At 36.3% G+C, this 25,410-nt stretch overlaps 5 protein-coding genes across 5 annotated transcripts; 3 read left to right on the top strand and 2 right to left on the bottom strand.

Annotated features, from left to right (window-relative positions):
* Positions 1–774: 774 nt before the first annotated feature.
* On the top strand, positions 775–3,119 carry LOC108038138 (vesicle transport protein SFT2A). The gene is made up of 4 exons (XM_017114866.2): positions 775–1,003; positions 1,189–1,358; positions 1,429–1,546; positions 2,891–3,119. Exons 1-4 carry the CDS (start codon positions 932–934, stop codon positions 3,020–3,022), a joined length of 492 nt encoding a protein of 163 aa, XP_016970355.1. The 5' UTR covers positions 775–931; the 3' UTR covers positions 3,023–3,119.
* A 105-nt stretch (positions 3,120–3,224) lies between these two features.
* On the bottom strand, positions 3,225–7,560 carry LOC108038135 (phosphatidylserine synthase). The gene is made up of 6 exons (XM_044461655.1): positions 6,866–7,560; positions 5,463–5,721; positions 4,573–5,138; positions 4,101–4,311; positions 3,957–4,038; positions 3,225–3,389 (listed from the first exon to the last, which is right to left on the bottom strand). Exons 1-6 carry the CDS (start codon positions 7,195–7,197, stop codon positions 3,352–3,354), a joined length of 1,488 nt encoding a protein of 495 aa, XP_044317590.1. The 5' UTR covers positions 7,198–7,560; the 3' UTR covers positions 3,225–3,351.
* A 485-nt stretch (positions 7,561–8,045) lies between these two features.
* On the top strand, positions 8,046–9,608 carry LOC108038137 (cytosolic Fe-S cluster assembly factor NUBP2 homolog). The gene is made up of 3 exons (XM_017114865.2): positions 8,046–8,238; positions 8,307–8,749; positions 9,181–9,608. Exons 1-3 carry the CDS (start codon positions 8,128–8,130, stop codon positions 9,407–9,409), a joined length of 783 nt encoding a protein of 260 aa, XP_016970354.1. The 5' UTR covers positions 8,046–8,127; the 3' UTR covers positions 9,410–9,608.
* Positions 9,609–9,662: 54 nt separating this feature from the next.
* LOC108038136 (cell wall integrity and stress response component 4) lies at positions 9,663–23,670 on the bottom strand. Its single transcript, XM_044461669.1, has 4 exons — positions 23,442–23,670; positions 21,716–21,899; positions 10,409–11,924; positions 9,663–10,357 (listed from the first exon to the last, which is right to left on the bottom strand). The coding sequence occupies exons 2-3, from the start codon at positions 21,768–21,770 to the stop codon at positions 10,501–10,503; spliced, it is 1,479 nt and encodes a 492-aa protein (XP_044317604.1). The 5' UTR covers positions 21,771–21,899; positions 23,442–23,670; the 3' UTR covers positions 9,663–10,357; positions 10,409–10,500.
* LOC108038140 lies at positions 16,232–18,269 on the top strand. The gene is made up of 3 exons (XM_017114868.2): positions 16,232–16,306; positions 16,880–17,215; positions 18,099–18,269. Exons 1-3 carry the CDS (start codon positions 16,232–16,234, stop codon positions 18,255–18,257), a joined length of 570 nt encoding a protein of 189 aa, XP_016970357.2. The 3' UTR covers positions 18,258–18,269.
* Positions 23,671–25,410: the final 1,740 nt, after the last annotated feature.

Genomic DNA, 25,410 nt, shown 5'->3' with positions numbered 1-25,410 from the left:
AAGACAAGTCTGCCGCTGTACAAAGAAATTAAAAAACAATACAATTTAAATTTAACAGTTGTTTTTTAATTTACTGATAATTATTTGCTAATTTAAAGTTCATAGCTGCACTTTTATTGTGTTTTTCGTACATTCTGGACCTAAAAACATTTTGCTCTGACAAGAGGCACCCCAGATAATATTAATGTTATTTTGTCATCACATGTAAACACCTGAAATCGACTTTTGTGAGTTTTTGAGTTTTCCCTCCATTTCTTATAATGTTCAGTGAGAAGCGCATGCCAAAAGATTAAATTTTTAATCTTTTCGCTAGGGTTCACGTTTCCGCAGACTGGCAACGCTATGGAATTTTCTGGTATTTTTTCGTCGATCAGGAGACCGACGTGAAAAAAAGGCCCGACGAAAAGTGAACGCCAGCTGTTTGCCTCTCGCTCTCTCTCATGACTGGCGTACAGTTTTCGTCGATCTGGATACTAGGCTTAAAAGAAGAAATTTCAAACAAAACATTTAATTAAACGCAGTTACACTTTATCAAATGCTAATTAGAAGAGAGAAACACTTGTTGCACTTGCTGTCATAAACAAATAGCCAAATTATTCAACATGCGAGTATTGCCCGAAAACCATTTATATTACATTTCTTGTTATTTCAATATAAATTATACAATTTTGGAGCTTTTAACAGTTTTAGCTACTTTTTTTGGTTTTTGAACACATCAAAAATTTATAAAGAGTATTTTGGTATATTTTTCTGAGCCCGACGGTATATTTTAACGGTTCCGGTTATGGTCACGCTAGATCCGATCTTGGTTTTACTATATGTAAAAAATTCTGGAGCATAAATACAGAAGAAATCTTTGTTTATTGTTTTGCAGAGTACAACCAGGAATCTTAAGTCTGCCACCTGTTGAACACTATTCCATCAAATCATCATGGACAAATTACGCCGTGTTCTGAGTGGAGATGAGCCCACTCCGGAAGAGGAGAGCAGTATCATTACACAGGTGAAGTTGCTAATGGGACTGATTTCATTAAATATTTATTAATCTTTCGAATGCGAGGATTATCTTCCATTTTTTGGAACCCTTTGGGAAACGCCCCCACGATCACATGGCGTCAAAAGCTGTGTGACTCAACGCTTATCAGTGAGTTTAGATATATTGATATTGATCCCCAATTATTTATGCAGATTAACGAGATGTCAACTTTAAGTTGGTCCACCCGGATCAAGGGATTTATCATCTGCTTCGTCTTGGGCATTTTACTATCCCTACTTGGTTCGGTTGCCCTATTTTTGCACAGGGGAATTGTGGTCTTTGCGGTCTTCTACACCCTAGGAAATATCATCTCTATGGCCAGGTAAGCGAGTTCGTGGTTTATTTAATACTTCACACAGGCCGGCTAATAAGTTTATCTTCTCCGGTTTCAGTACTTGTTTCCTAATGGGGCCCTTCAAGCAGATCAAGAAAATGTTTGCGGATACCCGGCTGATAGCCACCATCGTAGTGCTCGTGATGATGGTCCTGACGTTCATAGCAGCCATTGTGGTAAGGCATGCCAATTCTTTATGTTATTCATGTTTGGTTCGATAGTTCACATAATTAGTTTAATTTCGATTTGGTAAACTGCACGGATTTTGTTTTGTTTAGTAGTCAACTTTTCCAATTAATTAAACTTGAAAAATTTCCATATCCAAAAGTAAAATTAATTTGTAATAAGGTTTGATCAAATTTTACCAAAAACACATGTTTTTTAATATTAAACTATTCATTTTAATTAGCCCCATGTGCAGGTTATTATTTAGGAATTCTAAATTTATAATTCAATTATTTTCTGCAGACATTCGAATACTAAGAGCATATAAGCTAAAATTAGTTTTTTTATACCCTTGCAGAGGGTATTATAATTTTGGTCAGAAGTTTGTAACGCAGTGAAGGAGACGTTTCCGACCCTATAAAGTATATATATTCTTGATCAAGATCAATAGGGGAGTCGATATAGCCATGTCCGTCTGTCCGTAAAAGCTAGCGATCTGAAACTTTCACAGTCGTCCTAAAACAAGTGTACGCAGATCAAGTTTGAAAACCGCCCCGATCGGATGTCTATATCCTATAGCTCCCATAGGAACAATCGGATATAACTTGCAAGAATGGAAGATATTCGCGCAGTGTAAAAGCTATTGACATAAATCTTCCAAATCTTATTTTTTATGCGTACCTTGATCAGAGTAAAAGCGCGTGACGATCGGACGTCTATATCCTATAGCTCCCATAGGAACAAAAGGGTAAAATCGGTTAAAATTTAATGATTTTTAGGATATTTCACGCAGTATACAAGCTATTGACATGAATCTTTCCAAATCCTATTTTTTATGCATACATTGATCAAGGTGAAAGCGCGTGCCGATCGGACGTCTATATCCTATAGCTCCCATAGGAACAATAGGGTGAAATCGGTCCAAATTTGATGATTATCAGAATATTTCGCGCAGTGTGTAAGCTACTAACTTAAAATTTTCCAATTCTTATTTATTTACGCATATCTTGATTAGGGTAAAAGTGCTTGCCGCTCGGAAGGGTATATCTTAAAGGAGATAGGAAAAATTGTTAAAGGCTGCGAGAGTATCCCTTTTGTATATGACATTTTTGCAGTATAAAAGCAATTGACTTGAAACGATGCAAATCTAGTTTACTTATGTATACCTTATTCCTTTCGCTACTTTTTCACTTTTAGCAATTTCGTCAAAGTCTGCAAGGGTATTAAAACTTCGGCTTGCCGAAGTTAGCTTCCGTCCTCGTTTTTTTTAAAATCGAAGACAAGAATATTTCACCTGTTTTATTATTTTAATTTTTAATTATTTTTAATTGATTGGCAATGTTTTTCGTTTTTAGTGGAAAAAAGCTGGACTCACGCTTATATTCATTATCATACAATCTCTGGCCATGACCTGGTACTCACTGTCGTACATCCCCTATGCACGGGATGCAGTAAAAAAGACCGTGTCCACATTCTTGGAGGTCTAGAATAGATCGCGTCTCTGTACATAACTCGAGAAAAGCTTGATTGGTTTGTAATTTAAGCTATGACAATTAAATCAATTGTATTAATCTAACACTAGAAGACAGAAACTCTTTTATATTCGCTTATTAACAAGTATTTTCTTGGTTTGTCCTTTAAATAAATATATATATATTTGTTTTATACATATATATCTATTTACATTTTATGTATTTAATTTAATCAGTACAGTTTTTTTAAGTGTATGTACATAATTCTCTTGTTTTGGTTTTTCTTTTATAGAATGGCCTGATCCGCTTTGTTTCTGTAGCTTTCAAGTGTTTTTATCAAGATCTTATTTTATTTTCTTCTCTTTTTGCGGCGTTAATTTACCTAGAAATATGAAATAAAAACAGTTTTAGATCAAAAGTTGCAGATATAAAAGTTAACAATAATTAGTTAGACTATTTTAATTTTAATATCGTAGTGCGCGGGGCTGGGTGCATCAATGGATTTACTCCTTGGCACTTGTGCTATATTTTTTGTGGCAATGCAATCCGAAGATAAATGGAGAAAGAGACAGAGAAGGGGAGAAACGCAAGGAGAATTCACATTGAGAGCAAAGAGTTGAAAGAACGGTGTGATAAACCATTAATAAAGCCAATATTAACGTAAGTCAGTGAGTGCAAAAAAGAAAGTTAGTAATGAAGCAGGCAACATTAAAGAGGGTGATCGTTTTTATTTGCTATGCCAAATATGCCGAATATTACTGATATTAATTGTTTAATTTAGGGTATTGCATGTATCAACGGATTAATTACTATGGAAACGGTGATTTGACAGAACTTGGTTTAAACTATTTAATTTTAAACGTCAATTTTAAAAGAATCCTGGTTCTTAATTTTAATAGTTTATCATCCTATTTAATGTTGTCTGCTATTTTTAAAAGACGTTACATACCTTTAGATGGCGATGATGACTTGGCAGGGCTTCTTTCTTTACTTTTTGTAGGCGTTGATGAAACTTTTTTCAGCTGCCGTTGCTGAAAAGTAAATCACGGAAATTAGCATGGAGTTCTAGTGAAAAAAAAGTTAAACAACTCACCTGCCAGTAAACCGCTACGTAGACGAATGCCACCGAGATTATCACTTGGATAGTCAGCCACAAGACAATGTTGATGGCTTGCGTGCGCTCAAACAACTCCTTGCCATTCTTGATACACAGAATGGCTTCGGAGACCATGATGGCGCCGTAAACCCAACACTGGGTGCCGACTCTCTTGCAGCGCGTATCGGTGACATATACGTAGTATTGCCTGAAAGTAATAAAATGCATATTGTTAATGTCTCAAATACTTAAAACATTTTATGATAAAAGTGTGTAAAGGTTTATTGTAGTTCTTCTTTTAAGCCTCGAGCTCAAAAATTAAACAACCGATCTGCGCTCATCTTTTAAAAAGCTAAAGCTATCAAGGACTCAACCTTTGTTGTTTAATATTAATTCACAACGGAATTGAACGTTGATCACTAGTTAGGGAGTCTTTTTCTAGTAGCTGCATAATTTAACAAAAACTTACCTAACCGAAGGCGCCACAAACAGTCCGATGAATATGAGACGACCAATCACAATGAAGTGATCAGGTGGCATCTCAAAGATGTGCTTTAAGAAGAATGTGTTGAGCTCGGTGACCTGCCAGAAGATCACCAGCTGAATGACGGCGGCGAACCTCATCGCCGTGGACTTGGGATCCAGCCAGCGGATGGCCGACCAGCTTTCCGGTGTGAACTGCAGCATGGCACGCTTGATTTTGCCGGTCGTGGTGGATATATCCTTGATGCTAGCCCACTTGTATTCGCGCATCTCCAGGATCTGGCATATTTTAAGACCCATCCAAATACCCAGACCATTACAGACTATCACATCTAGGATAAGGGCATCCCACCAGCACTCGATGAAGTTGGGCAGCAGATGAGCAAAGGTTATCTCGGTTATTTCCCACATCACGGAAATGGCCCACAGAATGCCCATGTGACGGATCAGGATGGCCTTAAAAGCCCAGCCCAAGAAATGTCCCCAGGCGAACACGTCCAAGTGACCCTTAACACGATCCCAGCTGATGTCCGAGCAATTGACGCCATATTCCTGTAAAATCAAAAAATGGTTAACATAAAATAGTTCCAAAGGTTTCATAAATTCAAGTGAGGTAATTTGTTTAGATTTCGAAGTTAGGTCTAAAAGGTTTTAAATTATAAATGGATTTTTTTTTTTTTCTGAATAAATTTTAATTTACGACAAAAAATTTAATACAATTAACATGGCCTAAACAATAATATTAATTATCAGGAACTAAAATATTTTATTAAATATACATATTTTATTTTACTAAAGATTATTAAAAATTCAACTTTCGGTTAAATATATGCAAATTCAGAACAATAAGTTAACCCATTGACAGAATGTCCTTACCTTCTCCATGTCGATGTGGAAGTTTTTCAACTTCGGATCAATCCAGTAGAATATGCTCCTGATAGTCGGGTAATTTTGGAACATCAGAAATTGTAGCGTCAGCAGGTACAGCACAGAACATCCGAACAATATCCGCCAGACGGCGGGATGGGGTCGTGTGAAGGGTCCATTGGGAAATGCAATGACCGAGATGATCAGGAAGAAGAACACAATGCAGAGGAGGCCGGCCCAGAGGTTCTCATCCACGTTTGCCTCGTTTCTGTAACGATATTGCATTGCTAAGTGGATGATCTTGGATTCCATTGTCGCTACTATTTCAGTCATAGTATTCCTTATCAGCATAGCACGTTTTTCGAGGGGTTTGGGGGTCAATGACACGATGAAGTGAACGTCAAGTACATTACGTCTGTATTTTAGTCGATTCCACTTCTATATAGTGTAGGTTAGTATAGCGCATATATATTGTTTTGGTTTTTTGTACCTTCGGCTGTCTGAGTTGACACATTTGGCAAAGTATGCGTGATATTTTTAAGTGCTTAACCCGCTAAACAACAACTAATCTATGTAAGAAGACGGCACGTGGTGCAGATTTTTTATTAAAAATAATGATTTCCTCCAAAGTTCTTTCAAGATAAGGGGAAAAGGGCCTTGATTGATTAAAATGAGTTAGGATGAAAGATTAAACATTCAACAGATTTATGGTTTTGTATTAAAGGAAATATCAGGCGATAGTAATTATTTATTATTTAATAGATTTTCATGTAACAAATTAACAAATCAGATAAAATAGTTTTTTGATTAAAATTTTGTTTAATTTACTGTTATAAAGTTGTATGATTCTGTTATATTTGTATCACACTTTATGGTATGTTGCTATGGGATCTTTCACAATTTTGTTATATAAATGGAAAATTTGTTATTTAACACTGATAAGGGTAACACATTGAGCACAATAAGCTGAATATGCTTGTAATTAAAAGCAAAGAAAACGTTTTTTTTTTGCATACCATTATTACTTATTTAGGAATTACTGTTATATAAAATGGATAAAGCTTACATAGAATCGGATACAATAAGTGTCATTGGAATATTTTTTTTTTTAACTTTTTATGTTACTTTATTTACAGCACACAAGGTTTTACTAGGGTTAACTGAAATTTCTGCAAAAGTACAAAAATGCACAGCACAGATATTGCAGTTTTCCCACCTGACAAAGGCAAAGTACATAAGGTCACAATAGACATACATAAGCTTACAAAAAGCAATGTTAATGCTACCAAATATGAGTGAATGAATAATATGGGTTTGGGGAATTCCTAGGGAATGAGGTGATATGGGTATCCATTAAGACAATTCCCAGTATTTTAGCCTATAGATCTGAGGAGTGGGGACGCTCTTCTCACCTGACAAATGCAAAGTACATGACGGCCAGCACGGAAACAGCCAGCAGGGTGATGGTATGTGGTTTGTAGAAGAAGTCCAGCGATATGTCGTCCACAGGACGTTCGTTGACGATCACGAATGTCTGTGCGATCTCCTCCTTTCGCTTCCGCCTGGCGCCCGCACTGCTGCCACTCCCGTCGCTTCCATCCCGCCGCTTGGTGGGCGTGGCCGGTGCACTGGCCGCCCCTGATTTCCCGAAGGCGGGGTGATCCCCATCGGCATCGCCGGCGAAGGAGGACCCCACATCGCCCGACGAGGTGGGGGTGCCACGTGAATTGGAACGCTTCTTCATCGCCTAGCTAAATTCGATTATCAGATGTAAGTGGATGGCGATGGCGTGATGTGGTTGTTAGGTGGTTGGTGGTTCGGAATCGGATTCGGAATTGGTTCGGCGGCCAAGTGCATGCGGGGACAGAAGGTTGCGCAACATTCGATTCGATTCAAAGCCTCCACTTTTGGGTCCTCGCTGCGGTTTCTTCGGCGCGCGGTTCGGGAAACCTCGATTCCTATCGCTGGTGTGCGGGTCCTGGATCCTCGATTTACGTTCGATCGGCGCACGTTTATTTTATCATTCGCCAGCTACCGACCGTTGTTGTCAATTAACATGCTGCGCGCGACTTGGACCAATAAAAATCGACACTTGCCGGCGGCGGCGTTGCCGGATAAGCATTATTTGAGTCTTGATAACAGGGCGTTGCCAGGCCTTGTGCGGAATGTAAGGGGTGTTCTAGTTTCCTCTTTACATATTATTTATTTTAAAATATTTCACATTCTTTATGTTAAAAAATATAAAAATATATAAAATCCATATATTAATATCTTTCATTTTAACATAGGTTGACTTCATTCCTATACATTTTTTAGCTTACTTAAAAATTATTCGTTGCTTTAAAATATTTTCTATTAAAATTTTGTGATACTATGTTTTGTTACTCGTTGATTTGACTCAAATAATATAACAAATTAATATGGGCTGTTTAAAATGTACAACCGTTTTGCTATCCGAAGTTAATAAAAAAAAATGTATTACTATTATTATTAGAAAACAAAAAGAAATTTTGTATGCAAATAAATAAATTATAATTATTTAATAATTATTTTAAGCGGAACACCCCATACATAGTTACCGCAGCCCTCGAACAGCTGATGGCACTTGTTGACCAAAAAGCAATCCACGATTTTTTATTGATTTCTTAATTTACTTTAATTAAAGCGACCTAAAATGCTGGAAAAGGTAAAAAATATTATCGTAGTGCTCTCCGGAAAAGGAGGAGTTGGAAAATCTACAGTGAGCACTCAATTGACTCTGGCACTGCGAAATAATGGATTTAAGGTAAGCAAATCAATTTCACCATAAAAACATGACACTGGAATTTTCAAGATGTTTATTTATTTGACTAGATTGGTCTGCTGGACATAGATCTGTGTGGACCCAGTGTGCCATATCTATTGGGATTGGAAGGACGTGACATATTTCAGTGTGATGAGGGATGGGTTCCGATCTACACGGATGAAAGCAAAAGTCTGGCCGTGATGTCCATTGGATTCCTATTGAAAAACCGTGAAGATCCTGTCATTTGGCGCGGTCCCAAAAAGACCATGATGATTCGGCAATTCCTCACCGATGTAAAATGGGAGGAACTGGACTACTTAATCATCGATACTCCGCCCGGAACTTCGGACGAGCACATCACCGTTATGGAGTGCCTGAAAGAGGTTGGATGCCATGGAGCCATCATTGTGACCACTCCGCAGGAGGTTGCCTTGGATGACGTGCGCAAGGAGATAACCTTCTGCAAAAAAACCGGCATCAAAATCATTGGTATCGTCGAAAATATGAGTGGGTGAGTGTGACCTATACCTCAAATTGTGTCTTTCTCTGTTTTTAGATTCAAAGACGTTAAGTTTAAATAGGATATACATTTTTTATATATTAGGCAGGAATTTTAAAAAGAAACCGTTTTATTTCAACGATCTCAACAAAATATTAAATTAAAATTTCAACTATTTTTGTGTGTAATAGATGTTGTACGGCTATCGTTCAACAATATCCAAGTATATTCCAAAACTTTTATAAAATGTATTGAGATCATAGGACTGTTAAATTCTATCCGTCCATATTTATAATGTCTCGCGCTGAGAAGTTCAACTGTAGTTGGATGCTGACTAACTGAAAATGTAAATATAGATATTTAATTGGACGTTTCTCTGGGCTTTAACCAGGTGATAATCTATCTGATGTTTGATTTAATTATCTTTTATTTGATTTCCCCAGGTTCGTGTGCCCCCATTGCACCTCATGCACAAACATCTTCTCCTCGAACGGCGGCGCTGAACTGGCCACTTACACGGAGGTGCCTCATCTCGGAACTCTGCCGATAGATCCACGTGTGGGCGTTTTGGCTGGCACCACTGCATCCGTATTGGATGAGTTACCGACCTCTACGACGGCAGAGGTATTGAGAAATATAGTTGAGAAATTGAAATTGATTTCAGTAACCTGAATATAATAAGAAAAATAAAATTCTTTTGAAATTTTTTTTAAACGATAAAAAAAAATTCGTTGTAAAAATTATTACAATAGATATTTTTCTGTGAAATCGTTTAAATTTAGGAAATTTCAGTGATAGAAATAATGTACTGACTTTTTTTGCTTTAAGTACCTACCGAAAGGATTAAATAAAATCTCCCCCCGAAAATAGAAAACATAGTTTTTCTCAAATCCAATTCAAAATTAAATATAAAACACATTTTTTGTTTTTGTTTAGCTTTGGTTTCTTTCGCTTTATTTGTTATGCTTTTAGTGTCTTAAATACATATAATAATAAAATGGTTGTAAAGGAATGAATGTAGTTGATGCGTTTTGGGGAACTAACTATGTACGTATAATAATTTATTATTGAATGAGTGCGCTTTTGATATATATCACTCTTATGCTACAATTCTGGTATTACGGTAGTTATAATTAACAATCAAAGAGTTTCCTACTAATACTTTCCAATTACGTTTACTTTTGTGTGTTCTTAAATGATTTTCTTGCTTTTGCTATTTAAAACTATCACATTAACGTAGGTTGTCTTACTGCTTAATTTAATGGCTTTACTTATTAATTTGAGCATAGTTTTAAGATCAATGTGTATTAATGCATGAAGTATCGCTAATTAGCCGGAAAGGGTCGTCATTGATCGATCGGCTCGGCTGCTTTCAATGTCTGTAGATTGTCCTTAAATTCTGTGAAAGCCATAAACAATGCCCTCTTGACTGACGACGAAGTTAATTTCTTTTCCTAAGTATTACTAACATGCAGACTTCTTCCACTATTTTGGTATAATTTTCCCTAGTCGGAACTAGATGAAAGCTTTTCAAGATCAAAAATCAGTCTGCGGGAGGATGGAAATCACACAGAGAAAAATATCTTTTCGTATTAAAATAGTTCCTATTTGTGGCATGTCAAGAAAATAGGTTTTCATGTCAAGAAAATAGGTTTTCACTTTGTCATAATGAAATGATAAACTGAGATGGCAATCTTCAACTGATACTACGATTTTCTCTGTGTATGAATCACAACTAATGCTTCGTTATCTCTAGTATCATTTCATTTTCTAACCGGATTTAAGAGTGCAACTATCTCACGGGGCTGTTGGGATACTGTAGCTGTGGAGTCCGCATTATATTTGTAATTTTTGCTCACGAAATAGTTTTTATAGATGCAGATAATTATAAATATAGCCACCATTATTATAACTGTAGCCATAACATAAGCCCAGGTGTAATCGGTTTTGATTTGCTCCTGAGGCACATCTGCATAAGTTTTGGGTGTAGATTGTGCTAGGGGGTCCTCCGTATCGTTGGTATCCTTAACCTGACTGGTGGATTCAGGTGCCACAGCTACAGCTGCTGGCATAAGGGTAATGGGATTATCGGTCATATCCGTGATACTAAATTTATTAAACGAAATTTCAGTGGGCATGTCTTCATTTTCTTCCTTGGTGGTCTCTGCTTTCATATCGCTTTTTGTAATATGATCCCCCATTGAATTTGCGGGTTCAGTTGATGTGGTTGAGTCAGTGATAGATTCTGGATCGTTGTACGTGGTGGGATTTCTGGTGGTGTCTATGGAAGAATCAGAACTAGAAATTTCTACGTCGTCTGTTACATTCCTGAGATCCGGCGATTCGGAAGAGACAATATCTCCAAGGGGTTCAGAACTGGAATCGCTATTGGTACTGGGTGTGCTGAAGGATTCGCTTGTTTCCGAAGTGGATGTGGTACTTTCGGTTGGATTGGTGAAGTTATATGCTGTCGTGGATTCACTTGTATCCGGAATGGGAGTAGAACTTTCAGATGTTATATTTAAGCTATTGCCTGAATAAGAAGATTCAGTTATGTTCGGAATGAGAGTTGAAATTTCAGTAGTTGTATCCTCCTCTGCACTATCATCTCCCCCTATAATTGTAGGGCCCTTGGTTGTGCCACCCATTGGTGAATGACCAATATATAAACCACTTTCGTCCAGTTCGTCAGGACAAATTAAGCAGCATTCTCCTTCAACCGAAATTGGATTACTGCATGCAACTTGATTGCATTGATATGTTTGACAGGAAGTTTTTCCATCTAGGCAGGCGCACCTTGTACAACCATTATTCTCGGTCCAGGTCTCACCCTCTTGTTTGTATTCCTCGTCATCGGTTAAACAGTTGGAAAGGGGTTCTTCCAGTTGGCAGATTTCCTTGCATTGTACGGCAAGCGGTTCGCAGGGATCGCAGAGAGTGCATTTGTTTTCTTTGTAGAATCTCAATTTGGAGCCACTGCAGACGGGTTGCTCATCGCGGCATTCGTAGCGAGGGCAACAAGTGCCGGGCACTTCATTTCCCCTTTCCACCTCAACGATAAACTTGTCGCAAATGGGCCAATCCCAATCCGTCTGACAAGGCAGGCAGGTGCAATTCCCTTGCCGATTCACACTGTCCGGTGGACACAGTTCTATGAGGGATTCATCCGGATTAATTATTGGCAAAGCTGAAATAAAAGAAAACACAAAAAATGTATCACAATTTTATGTTACAACTCTAACAGCAAGTCAAAGCAAGTCTTTAATTTCAAATTGTAAATCTTATTAATAAGCAACAAAGGCAATCATGTTCCCAAACAGAGCAGAAATTCCCCAAGGAGACGATAAAATTCCTTTCTGATTTGAATGCCCTTCAAGTTCAATATTAGCATATCGATCGATCTTGAAAATCACATTCCACCCCACAGCAAACCATATAGTCATGATTAGTTCAACACATCTATAGGTAAATTTATAAAAATGGCAATTTGATTAGGCACACTCTTAGGAAATTTCACCAAGCAAACAGAAACCCAATCAAAACAAACAAAATGAAATTTATTTTTGGGGGAATACAAAGTACGGGAGTGACACTCTCGTTTATCATTTATTTATTGTTATTGATTTTTGACATTTTATCATTGAATTATGTATGTATAAAAGGGGGAAGAAGGCGCCAGAGCGATAAAAGGGATGGGAATGGCAAGGTACAATAACAATGCGAAGACAAAAAGATATACAATTGCACTGCCAAACAAACCAGAAAGATTTGAAGCCCTCCCTTATTGGATCGATACGAATCGATCGTTTCATTGAACCAATATTGCCCCAATCGCTGATACTATTAATTTAGTGTGGTAAAGTTACAAAAATGCGTCGCATCAAAACTTGTTACAAACTCTTCCCTATCGTGATCGAAGGTTATCAATTATTTTCGATATTGACGTCACACTGTCGCAGACTTTGTAGGTGAAGCGCATTTAATTGAACGTAATTTAAAATAGATATAAGTTGTTGCTTTCGTTGTTGTGGCTTTATTCTTCGGCTATCAGGTCGGAGCGATCTATATGACAGCAAGCAGACGGGGCAATTATTCATATGTGTAGTTATGTGTGCGTGACCGTACTCGATTGATTGAGAAGCGCATAGAAGGGCGCCGAAAATGTCAGGGAACTGTGCGTGTTGGGATCAATAGGAATTTTTGGGGTACCTTGAAATTTGTTCTCGTTAATTTGTCTTCTATTTATGATCAACCAGAAATTTCGACAGTTGAAATGATTTCATTTTATTTCTTGGATATGTTGCGAATAAAAAAGTATAAAGTATTAAAAAGTATACCAACAAAATAAAGTCATGAAGCCAATCTAGAATTTAATGCACAACAATTTCATAGATTTTCCTCGAAATAACTTTGCAACGCCCAACAATAATCGCTCAATCTCAACGCAAAAACTTCATTCTGAATATAGATTCTAGGTAAAATTGTTTTTCTTAATATATATACATATATTTAAATGCTGAGCTACACAATAAATTGCCCATGTGCAAGCTATTTTGCTTTCTTCTGTCTGCTTCATTTATTTGTTAAAATATATTTTTTTGTTGTTTTGCACTGCGGGTTTATTGACCCGAATGGATAGTGGTAATTTTTTATCGCCTATGGGTCAGCAAAAATAAAAACGGGAATAAACAAGAGACATGAGACGGTGGGGCGTTGGAGAAGGTTTCCAGGTTCCAAAGGTTATAAAAATTCGATGCAAATTACCTAAGCACATATCCGCCTCACAAATGGATCGGGGCTCATTAGCGGAGATCTCTGGCGACGCGATGATCATTATGGGTTGCGATTATGATGATTGTATAGGGGAGCACCAGCAGAAGTGCTACTACTACTGCCCACTTACGTCACCGGTCTCTGGCCATACAGATAGAGATACACAGATGTGCAGATACGGATACTTTGAAGCTGCGAACGAGGCGATCCATATTTCTTTTTGATTGATCTACAGCCGAAGGCCGGCATGCGAAAATGCAGTCCAGGAGGAGCAGCTCACAAAAACCGATACATATACGGCGAAATAAATTCCAGTACAATTAGCAGTCGCTTATTTTCGTTTCGCATTTATTTTTTTCCTGACACGCTCGTTGACATGCAAAGTTACTTAAACCAAACAAAACGAACATTACACGACAAAATACTAAACAAAAATCAAGGGGAGGAGGTCGACGTCTACTTTTAACTACTATCTAAAAGGTCGTCTTCGGGGTTCGAGGGGGCCCAAGATGTTAGCCGTTACAAACGACAAAGACCAAACAGTTGACGGAGTAATTAGACAATGTTCAAGTTAGCTTGAAGCCAAAAACAAAACTACAAACTATTTATTTTTACCATTTTTCTGCTTGTTTCAGCTTTACCCATTCACGTCAATCACCGTGAACATTGAAAAAGTGTCTCTTTGATAATTTGCTGATGGCGAATCTAATTTTCTGTCGGGAATTATCATATTTTCGTACATTTTATGACATTTTAAGCGAACTTTTGGTCATTACGGCAGTCATAAAATGGTGACTTTAGTAACCTGAAAACCAGGAAGACAACAATTCGTTAAACTGTGATTTACTAGCTATGAATCACAGTGATGAGCAAGGGTGAGTCACGTAAAAGTGGTGACTTAATCTAGGATGAGAAGTTGAAAGTTATCCTATCAAAACTAAATAATTAATTAAAGTTCCTTAACAAGAAGTGCTATTACACACCAAAAATAACTGCCCATGATTAAAATAGTTGAAAAACCCAAAAAACACTAGATGCTAAAGTTTTTATCGTCTGAATAATATTATAATTAGTTCTTTGTTTGTAAGTTTAAACTAAGTTAAAATATTCAACAATATAAAAACCATTGAATAAATTATAAGGTTAGTAATTGTTAGGAGAATCACTCAATCAAAATATATATCCATCATATTTATTTTCGAGTTAAGAAGAATCACCCAACCATGTATGATAAATTAAATAAAACAATTCCATTTAAATATAGCTTATCGTCGTGTTAATTATTTTATTAACTGAACTGTATTTTGAGCACACCCATTGACTTTTGTGATCGTAAACAAAAGCTTTCAAAATTAAAATAAACTATGACAGATGTGATTTAATCACACCCGAATTAAACGGCAATATAATCAATGTATAGCCGAAAAAATGTGACATCAGACCTGTGGTAATCAGTACTATGTTTTTTTTTTAGAATTTGCTTCATTCTAACAGAACAAAAGCAATCAATCTTTTTGCCAACGTCTCTCACACGTCCTAAGTAAGCGTAATTTATGCGATTTAATTTAATCGCCAGCATGTAGAGCAAATAATCGTTCGTCACTCCAGATTTGGTTGCTTTCCGCATAGCTACCAATTAAGAGAGTTCTCCGATTGTTCAGTTCACTTCACGGCTGGCATAACCATTAGCCGGCCACATTAACGTTCCGTCCTTTTGCTAATATTTCCACCATTTGATATACCCTCTGAGTAACCTCCCAGCTGGGGACCAAAGTTTATAAGTGGCCAACTAATTCGTTAGAATTGCGTAAACAAAACATTTTCGTACGCTCAGCGCTTTCTATTTTTTACTTTTTTGGTCCGTTTAAGCCGGCGGCGACAGGCGTAGTAAACCTTATCTTAATTATAGATCAATTATAGTAGTGGGGCTACCATACACTGGGCATATATATTCAACCGCACATCATTAATTATAAGTGCAAACTGAAGTCAGCCATATGTGAAAGGTAAGCACGCCAAATGGAACAGAAAATTAACTAATGCGTGTCGCAACTCAATTCAGTCGCCCTTTCTTTCACATGTATTAAATGTTGTTAATTAATTGGTTTGGAATATTTAAAACTAGCTAAAATTATAAAAATAAATATCTATATATAGCATTTTTATTTCCACTTGTGAAACAAAATTATAACTACTACGATTCAGCACTTCTTTGTAAACAATTCAATACGTCATTTGGAGCTTACCCATTTTCTCATTGAATCAATATTTAAAAAAATACTGCAAAAATATTTTAGCAATTCAATAAATATTCTAAAATAATCAAATCCACATTTCTCTTTCTGGCTAAACAAACAAACAAGGCAATATAACCGACCGCGACACGACTTCACAAATTATTTCATATGCAAAAATGAAAACAAAAAAGCAGACCTGCCATGAATTTTGATGGGGGGATGTATGTCCCCCGGTGATTATTTTGTACAAATTGCACAATTACAATTAAATTATACGGCACAGCGTAAAATGCCTGATTAATGACAACCACCCCCTAATTCCGATCCCCTCGCTTCCCAAAAAAAGGCGAAACGAGAGCAAGCAAACAGATGTGCGGCGATATTCAATTTATATGTTTTGTATACAAAATAATAATAATTATTTTTTAATAATTACTGCACTGGGGCCTCAGTGTGGTGTCTTTCGATGGCCATCGTTAGTGTGATGACTGACGCCTTTCTGCTGGGATTATTATGCTGCCTACTACTGCCTGTTCTATGGCAGCCATCGTTGGCAACCGTACGTAACAGATGTGATTTATTCTATTAGGAACATAATCAAATTCCATATACCAAGAAGTTGCTTGATCAAATTGGTTAATTAATATTTTAAATTATAATAATATATTTTTTCCTTTCAAAGAAACCTTGCAAGTCTGTTGAAACTCTATGACAAAAATGTTGGCATTAAAATTAGTTTCGTTTAAAAATATTACAAAGGATAGAAGCTATTGCGGCTCTTTCAAATAATCTCAACCTACTAAATTTTTAAAAAGTGTTTAATAAATGCTTATTAAATTGTCTAAATGGTGTAGAACATGTAAAGAGAAAAGAAATCAAGTATTTTAAATCCCCGCAGTATATTAATTTTTTCGTTCGAATATTTGTACATATTTTTTAATAAACCAATTTATAAACCATTTCATTAATATGGAGATTTCAAAGAACAGATCCACTTAGAAATGAGCCAACAAAGAAAATGGGATGCAACTTTTGTTTTTCTCGGCCAAAAGTAGCCCCCGTGACTAAGTCTCTAGGTTTATAAATTCAGCAAATGATGCGCATTTTATTTAATGGGCTCACCCACTTGCAGCGCGATTTCGAGATCCGTTGGCGGGACATCAACTGTTCGGTCATTGACCCCACGACTGCGGAGGTCTTTAAGTGCGATATTGTGGAGATGCCGAGGAAGCAGGGAAATTTCCTGAACACATTCCTCTTGCTGCGCCGACCTGTCCCAAAAATGTGGGTGGAACTGAGTGTGGGTCAGATCGCCGACAGAAAAGATCGATTTGTTCAGCAACTTCTGAAAATTCGTGTGGATGGCTGTCACCTGATCGGTTTTCGCAGCAAGAATCGCATTATAAATGCAATTATCAAAAAGCTACTGCAATCGGGAAACTATCCAGACTCCTGTCCCCTTTTAGCGGTAAGTTAAGTTATTTTTCTAATCCTACACGATAATCAGATATTATTGGTAAGTCAAATCACGTTGCAGTGGAATATGCAAATTACTAATAGATCATAGGAAAGCGATTTTCGGGCGATGCATTTCAAATACAATTTGTTTAAGACTTTTATTTCCATTTAGTAAAAACCTGTTTTTCTGGCCTTAGTAAATAATACGTTTACCGCATGGTTTGGTTTTCAATTAAATCTTTTAGGGCTTCAAATCAAAGTACAAGAAAAATTTATTATTTGTAAAGAGAGCTAAATAATTATTTGCTTTTGAAAAACCGAACTGATTGTATAAGGAATAATATTTGTACTTCATGGATAAATAGTTAAGTGCGCAGTTTGTTTATGAAAAATTGAACTTGGGTCTTTAGTTTTTTTTGCTATCTGCATAAAAAAGAAAACAAGCCCTAATAATAATAATAATATTAATATTTTTCGCCTTTGTTAATGGTTTATTTCAAGTTTATGGCAGCAGAAAATAGAAGTCACACCCAAAAATGAAGCACCTGATTAAATATAAACAAATTTCTGACCTACTCAAAGCCGAAATCTGATGAATATTTTCCGTAATCTTTTTCTTTACGAGCTGAGCGTAAATAGAGCAACAATTTAGTCAAATGTTCTCGCAAATAAACAGAGCTATCTATACGATTGTTCGAAAATACGCCGCTATCATTAAAAAACGGAAAATAAACAAATGAAATAAATAAGCATGTATACGAATAAACACATAAATTGCGCATTAACCGAAAAACCAGAGCGGTTTCGACGAAACGAAAGTTTGAATGAAACCCAAATCGATTTCCCAATATCATTTTCATTCGCTAACAGGTTCTGTGTGTCTCCATCCGCAGAATGTCAACTATACGTCCACACGTTTTGCCCTCAATCCGGATCACTTTCCGGCCTACATGCCGGAGATGAAGTTCAACACGAAATTGGTCTTCCAGCTGGGAAGGAATACTGGCCTGATCAGGGCCAGTGTGGATGCCGAGGTGATGAGACGATCGTAAAGAGAAATATTTCAATAAAGCACACATGAAAAAGTACATTAACCAGGGGCAAATACTCTACTCTTCCATATATAATATATTTATGCGTTTCCATGACTAAGTCGGTGGCAGTGACTAATAGCATTGGCATGGGATTTATGCCTGGTACACGTTCAGATTAGACGCCTATCTGGGGCATTCGGTTTAAGGTGGAAATGCCTTGTGGATATCTAATGGATATCTATTTTTACCATCGAACCCTGAGATACTGCTGTTCCCCCGAAAAATTTCACTGCCATGACTTTCAAATTATTCGCTCCACATTTAGCCACAATTCCATGATTCATGGCTGTGGAATTTGGCATCAAACTGGTTGACTGATTTCTGCACTTCACTGTTAATTAAACATAAATACAAAAGCACTATCCATAATTTATGAGCTTTAGCTTGTACCAGAAATCAGATTAAAAAAATAAATATGTTTATACAAAAAATAGGGGGATTAACTGATTTCAGCACTTCATTGTTAATTAAACATAAATACCGATTAGCCGCAACCATAATTAAGAAGCTTGAAAATGTAAAAGCAATCAGATTAAATACGAAAATTAAATAATCGGTTTTTATAGAGTGTGAACTGGTTTTCTGACTTTTGCGAGTGGTTAAGAATTAAGTTTATGCCATAAGCTAGATGCAGACACCATTTAAAGTTAATTATTACTTTTTTAACTCATTTTGAATGAATTCCTTTGGTAAGACGTATTTATAAACATTAACTTTGAATTTGTAATATTTAAATGGAAGGACAGAAAAGTATAGAGTGTCTATCTTATTGTCTAAATCCCCACCAACTCTTTTGTATATTATACAAAGACTTATTTGTTGATAATGCGAGTGCAGAAAAATAATAGATTAAGAAAGCTCAGGCCCCTATTCGAGTGCCGGCCAATCAAATTAAGAAATGACGTGAGTCTGCCCACAAAAGAAATTTAGCAGAGCATAATTAGAACAGCGTTTATCAAGAGCCCGGCAAAAAAAAAACAAAAATTAAACCGCACGCCTTTCACTCGCACATTCTTCAATGTCATGGTCACAGAATCTTTTTCACATTCCTCTTTCTTTCTTTTGAGAATTGCCCCTGATAAATTCCTTCTCACACCGCGAAAAGTCAAGTGAGCAAAGTCTATTTATCATTTATTGACGTCTGGATTCGTCATCAATATTTTTACCAGGGCAAATGTATACTGACTTGAGCAGAAGGAAAACCTTTGTCAAGGCCAGCCAAACAAAAAAAAGAAAAGTGTTTCCGGCCAGCCATTTCCATTTGCATTTGGCACAACAAAGTTTGGAATGGTGGGGGTACGGTGACATAACCCAAACCAGCAAAGTCGGGGAATTCTAGGTCAAAATATACCAGCCACCCTTAGCAACTAAAGGAGGGGAGTTCGGTCTAAATAGCTCACTTAGTGGGTTAGTCAGCAAGCACAATTCTAAGCAACTGCACTTGGAATAAATTTTTCAACGGAAACACACTTTGAAAAACTGATTAAATTTATTAAAGTTTTATATTTTTACAAAGATTTTTCTGAGAACGCTTAATTTGAAAAGCACATTTATAAATTGTTTTTAAATTTGAGGAAAAAAGACAAGTGTTAAAGACTTGGAAATGGGAAATTATAGACAATTTAGTTTGTTTTCTTAATACATTTTAATGCTTAAGAAAAGTAACAAATTTAACGTAAATTTATTTAACATTTAAGAAAAAGGTCTTAGCAATATAAAAAAAGTTAATGACTTAATTAAATGTTGATATCTTTAGTCGTAATTATGTATTTTGAATAAGTTTCTTTAGCAAAATATTATGCAAAATGTAAGCTCTTTTTATTTTAATAACTTAATTATAGTTTTCTGCAAAGTGCAATCAACCTTTTTGTGGAAATTCCTCGCACGAAAAGCGGATTACAATTTCATCAGGTAATGGAAAAATATTCGAGGTCTGGCCAGCCTAAGAGAGTTATTTTTCTTAATGGCCCGGGGAAAACGGCTAAAACCCAGTGGCAACTTGCCTTTGTTCTGGCTGTTCTAAGTTCACTTATCGTATTCATCTGGATGGAATTTGTTGGGCAAACACGGCAACAACAACTGGCAGTTGGACTCCCTATGTCTGTGTGTTTATATACGTAACAAACACGCTCTACAATAGACTATCTGTCGTTTGTCACCCATTCGCACCAATTTGATAAGAGCGCCGCAGATTAAGATGGAATTCCACACAAAAGTGTGCGTTGCCACTCCTGGGCTTTCCATAAAAATCAAGACTCCACTCCACCACCCTCAAGGTAAAGTTCATTAGATTTCAGTAGATTAACACATGCTTCCACCGATATCTGGAGTGAGTTTTGTGGAGCTAGGAAATACTATATATCGAGTGAATAAGCGGAAAGTGCGCCCCAACTATTTTCAGCATTATTCACTAAGTCAATAGGGGAAATAAATGGGGCTTAAGAATATATTTTCGTGTTCGTGCGATAGTGTTATCTATTTCTGCGTATTTGCCATTTCTTTTTGCCAAAAAAAATTTGACCATGTCATTTAGAATTGATATTTATATACATAGTTTATAGTAATCAATGTATACTTGTTGAAAACAATTGTGAGGAATTGGATTTGGTTGTCGATAACCTAACTTATCGGCAATCTTAGAATTATAACAATTTAATTCTAAGTAGTTCTTAAAATAGATAGATTAACAAGTGATTTAGTTTTTTTGTATTAGAACGCGTAAAACTTTTCTTTTTCGAAATTGTGAGAAGTTGTTAACGCATTTCGACATCAAGGAACTGATCTTTATTTTATGCTTCTAAAAACTTTTCCATTTTGGATTCCCCACAAAATGTAGTGACGCACTTCAGGTAATATAGTTTAAACAAAAGCTTGCCCATGCCCTTCCATATCCACTATCAAGGTCAATTCGGCCAAGGCCAAACAAAAACGAATCGAATAAAAACAAACAATATTTTGAGAAATGCCAAAAGAACAGGGGGAAAAGTAAACCAAAATACAACCGAAAATACAACCGAAAATACACATACTCAGATGATACGCAGCCATTTGAATTATCAATGAAATTCAGAAACAAAAAAGAACAAAAGCAGAAACCCCAAAATTAGCGCAACACGTGTTTTTGGATAGGAAAAATAAGCAAAACAAAAAGTCTGTATGCAAAGAATGAAGAAGGAGAGATCCTCATGCCATATGGTGAAATCGTCGCTATAGATAGTTTCTGACACGTCATGAGAGAGATCGGATCGATATATATAGCCCCATGTATAGCTGCCGTGACGTAGGCTTTCGACTTCTGTTTTTCTTTTATGGAAAGTATCTCGATAGGGTCAAAGTAAACAAATTCGAAACATCTGAATTATCAGAATACAGATATTCACTTCATAATCGAACTAATTTTGGCACAAATTACTCACCACTTGATTCGAGAATCCACAGGAAGCAGCAAATTATTATTATTAACTTGTCCATCTTACGTGAGCACTTCGATCAGAGTCCAATTGGTTAAATATATATAAACGTATATATAACTTTATTTTATTGTGAAACTTTCAGGAAACGGGTTTCTCTATTTTAGTTTAGCTAAGCTGCACAGAATCTCTGAAAATGCAAGAGAACATAAAATACAAATTAGTTAGAAGTAGTTAAAGTCCAAAAACTTAATTTATTGTAAGTGAAAAGTGCCTAAACATTGCACTTCGTTTTGAATTTTACAATGCGTCAATCATCACTTGCAATTTTACAGATTTTACATTCTTATCTAATCTTATTTTGGATATTTAAATAAGATTAGATAAGAATGTAAAATCTGTAAAATTGGCTTTGAAATGCATTTTTTCTTATCTTATAAGCTTTCTATTTGTTTTTGGACAAAAGTCAAATGTCGCAGTTTTTATTCGCATCTGGTCTATTTGTCTGCCGAAGATCTGAAGTTTTCTGGTTTCCACCCGAGGTTGTAACCATTTGCCAAGTACACTCTGATTACCGCTCAAACACGCTACTTGCGTTGTTTTCTTCGATTCGCACGATAAGTGTGTTATAACATATGCCAAAACTGATTGCCTGATAACTCTTCATTTTTGATACCACACACAGGGAAAGGCACATGTTGAGCCAGCCGATGCACACAGTTTGGGCCAAAATAATAAAGCTGACTTGGCAGAATGGGATTTTCCCTTTTTTGGTTTCAGCGCTGTTTAATGGTTGTGAAATATAAATTACACAATTACAGCGCTATGCTTTTAAATCAAGTTCTTGCTATGCTGTAAAATGTTTACTCATACGTAATTACTATTTAGTTTAAAATTAAATAAAGTTAATAACTTTAATTAATTGCAGCAATATACTTTTTTAAAAAGACTGATAAATAAATGTTAATATAAATTAAACGAATAAATTAAAATATTTTTGGGAAGCGTCATTGTGTCTTTTTCAATAATTTGTAAAATAAACAAAACTATTTCATATGATTATCACTTGATAAATATATATATCTTAAACACAAATAATTTAAATAAAGTTAATATCGTAATGGAATGGAATATTTTTTGGAAATGCATATTTTCCCAGTTTTTGGATAGTTAAACTTTTTCTATTTTTAAGAAAATTATTTTGTTGTCCATATCTGTGTTTGAGTGCAAGCAAATGAACGGTCGGTCTGTGCGACTAAATGCAGACATATTTGTAGTAATTAAATTTCCCGTGGGCGTCAGAATGGAAAGCTTTCTGGCGCGTCTGGAAGGCGACCGCAAAGGAAATCAGATTTTTCCATTATTTGGCAAAAAAAAGCAAAAACGGAAAAAATCCGCCGACACCTGCATTAATGCAAATGCATTTGACCGATTCGCCAGATTTACCGCAGAGCATGAGCCACAGCTAAAGCTACCGCTCATGCGCAAATTTCAGAGCTCAGACTTGACGTTTTATCAGTTTTTGCCATAAAAGGAAGCAGCGAATGAAATTCCATCTCTCGCACTTGCAGCACAAATTGCTCATATTGGCCAGAAAAAATACAAAAATAACAAGAGAGCGAAAACCAGAAAAAAAGGCACAAAGCCAGGGGAATTACTTAGCGCCGAAATTAGGTCGATTGGCCTACGCAGATTAGGAATATATGTATATGCGGACTCGATTTGGCTTTACCTTTACTTGCAGAGAGTCCAACTGATCCAAAAATAAAACTTCATTGTACTATTTGTTTTCAATTGACGGTTTGTCTGTCCATTTTGTCTCTGTTTCTGTTGTTTTTATTTCTTATTTGGCAATGCTCTGTATTTTCGTTTTGTTAGGGTCGCCGCGTTTTGGTTGATAATATTATTTAAGCGGTTTTTCACTAGCGCACTGCACGGAAGCACAACCGATTCGTTTGGAGGTTCTCAGCAAACTGAGAGCAATCGTTGGCCAAATCTAGCCTTTTGTGTTTGCCTGCGTTTGTTTTCATTGGACTCGCGCTCTCTTTGTGCTTAAATGGGATTTTCTCTTAGCTTCTGATCGTGCTTGGTATTTGTTTTTGTGTACGTCTGGTGAATAAATGTGGGTACATGCGAACCGGCTAAAGGCAAACGGCAAAGTAATCGTTGGATAACTTTACTTAAACGCACGCTTTTTTAGCCAATAGCTCACTATACATTAAATTCGGTTTACAGTTCAAAAATGTTGACTCTTTCTCAAGCTCAATTGAATTGAATTCATTTTTGAGGCTTATTAATTAAATCTATGAATTTTACAAAAAAAGGTAAGGAACTATTCGCTAAAAGCTATTCTTTAACTCAAGAAACTTCAATTCAGTTCTTTTTAAACATAATAGATACGGTGTTCCTACAAAAACATCAAGAGCTGATTCATTTCCTCTCTTTCGTAATTTGTCCTCAAACCTTTTTTAATAAGCGTTAAACTAAAATATGATTTTGATAATTTTTGTGGGCCATATCGAATTGTATTTTATTTACGACGTTTAGACATTGGGACATACATTTGTCTATCGCTTCTATTGGTACGCGGCCGGTTCAATTCAGAAAAAGAAAGAGATCGGAAATCCAAATGGACTTCTGTGCGTAGATGATATTCTGTGGACTGTCCCACGAATCAAACTGATAAGAAAACCCTGTCGACAACCGTTGCCGCTGTAAAATCGTTCTTTATATTATGTGCGCGATCTAAACGTAATTTGTCATCGGTTCTTGCGGAAGGAAGTGCAATATATTTCAAGTGGGACTTGGTCGAAGTCATCGCTTTAAATAGATCCAAAGAGCAAGATAAGAACTAGATTATGAGCTCATGTTGGCCAATGATGCATTTTCATATGCCCTTATAAGTACTAACATATATCCGTCTTCCAAGTGCCCTTGCAAGTACTTAACTATATCCGCCTTAGATCCACATATACACATATTTGCGTTATGATGTAACTTAAGATTGTGCTAAAGGGGATTTGATATCCGATGATGATGATGAACTTACGCCGGTGCTTTGCGGTCTGGAAATTCTGTCTGTCCTGTTTTAGGCTTCAAAGGTCGCTATTCCAAGATTCGCCGAGCAGTTGTAAAATTTGTGGGTCAAAGAGAAGCTACCCAGAATCACAACGCGGAGCAGGTGGCGCGAAATGGCGAAGCCCTACGAGTCATCTGTCTATTTGGCAAGAGTGTTCCAAAGAGAGTGTTCCAAACAAATCCCGACTCTTACTTTTGGGAAGAGAGGGAAAAAAGAGAGTGATATACAGCGTTTTCTACAGATTCTTCTGCCAGCGTCGCAGTCGGCAGACTGATGGAATATGACGAGATGGTGCAAAATAAAAAACCTTGTAACACCAGTTTCCGGTCATTTAAAATAAAAGGTAGAAACTTAGTGATACACATTTCTTTCTTAATAACGTAAATACTTAAATATATGAAGTTCACAAGTTTATATTTCTTATCTACAATTCTACATTTGCTCGGTCTCTAGTATAATAATTCCCTTTTTATTTATATATGGACAAAAATAAAATATGTAACTTGAACTCATATAAAATCATGTCACATTAATTGTTCTTTCTGCAATATTTATCATATTTAAAAACAATAAAAATGCATGTACATATAAATAGATTAGTATCAATGCACTTCATACAACT

Source organism: Drosophila rhopaloa, unplaced genomic scaffold (assembly GCF_018152115.1).
Source record: "Drosophila rhopaloa isolate 14029-0021.01 unplaced genomic scaffold, ASM1815211v1 contig_47, whole genome shotgun sequence".
NCBI lineage: Eukaryota > Metazoa > Arthropoda > Insecta > Diptera > Drosophilidae > Drosophila > Drosophila rhopaloa.
Note: the sequence above shows the minus strand (reverse complement) of the source record. Positions and strands in the feature narration are given on the sequence as shown.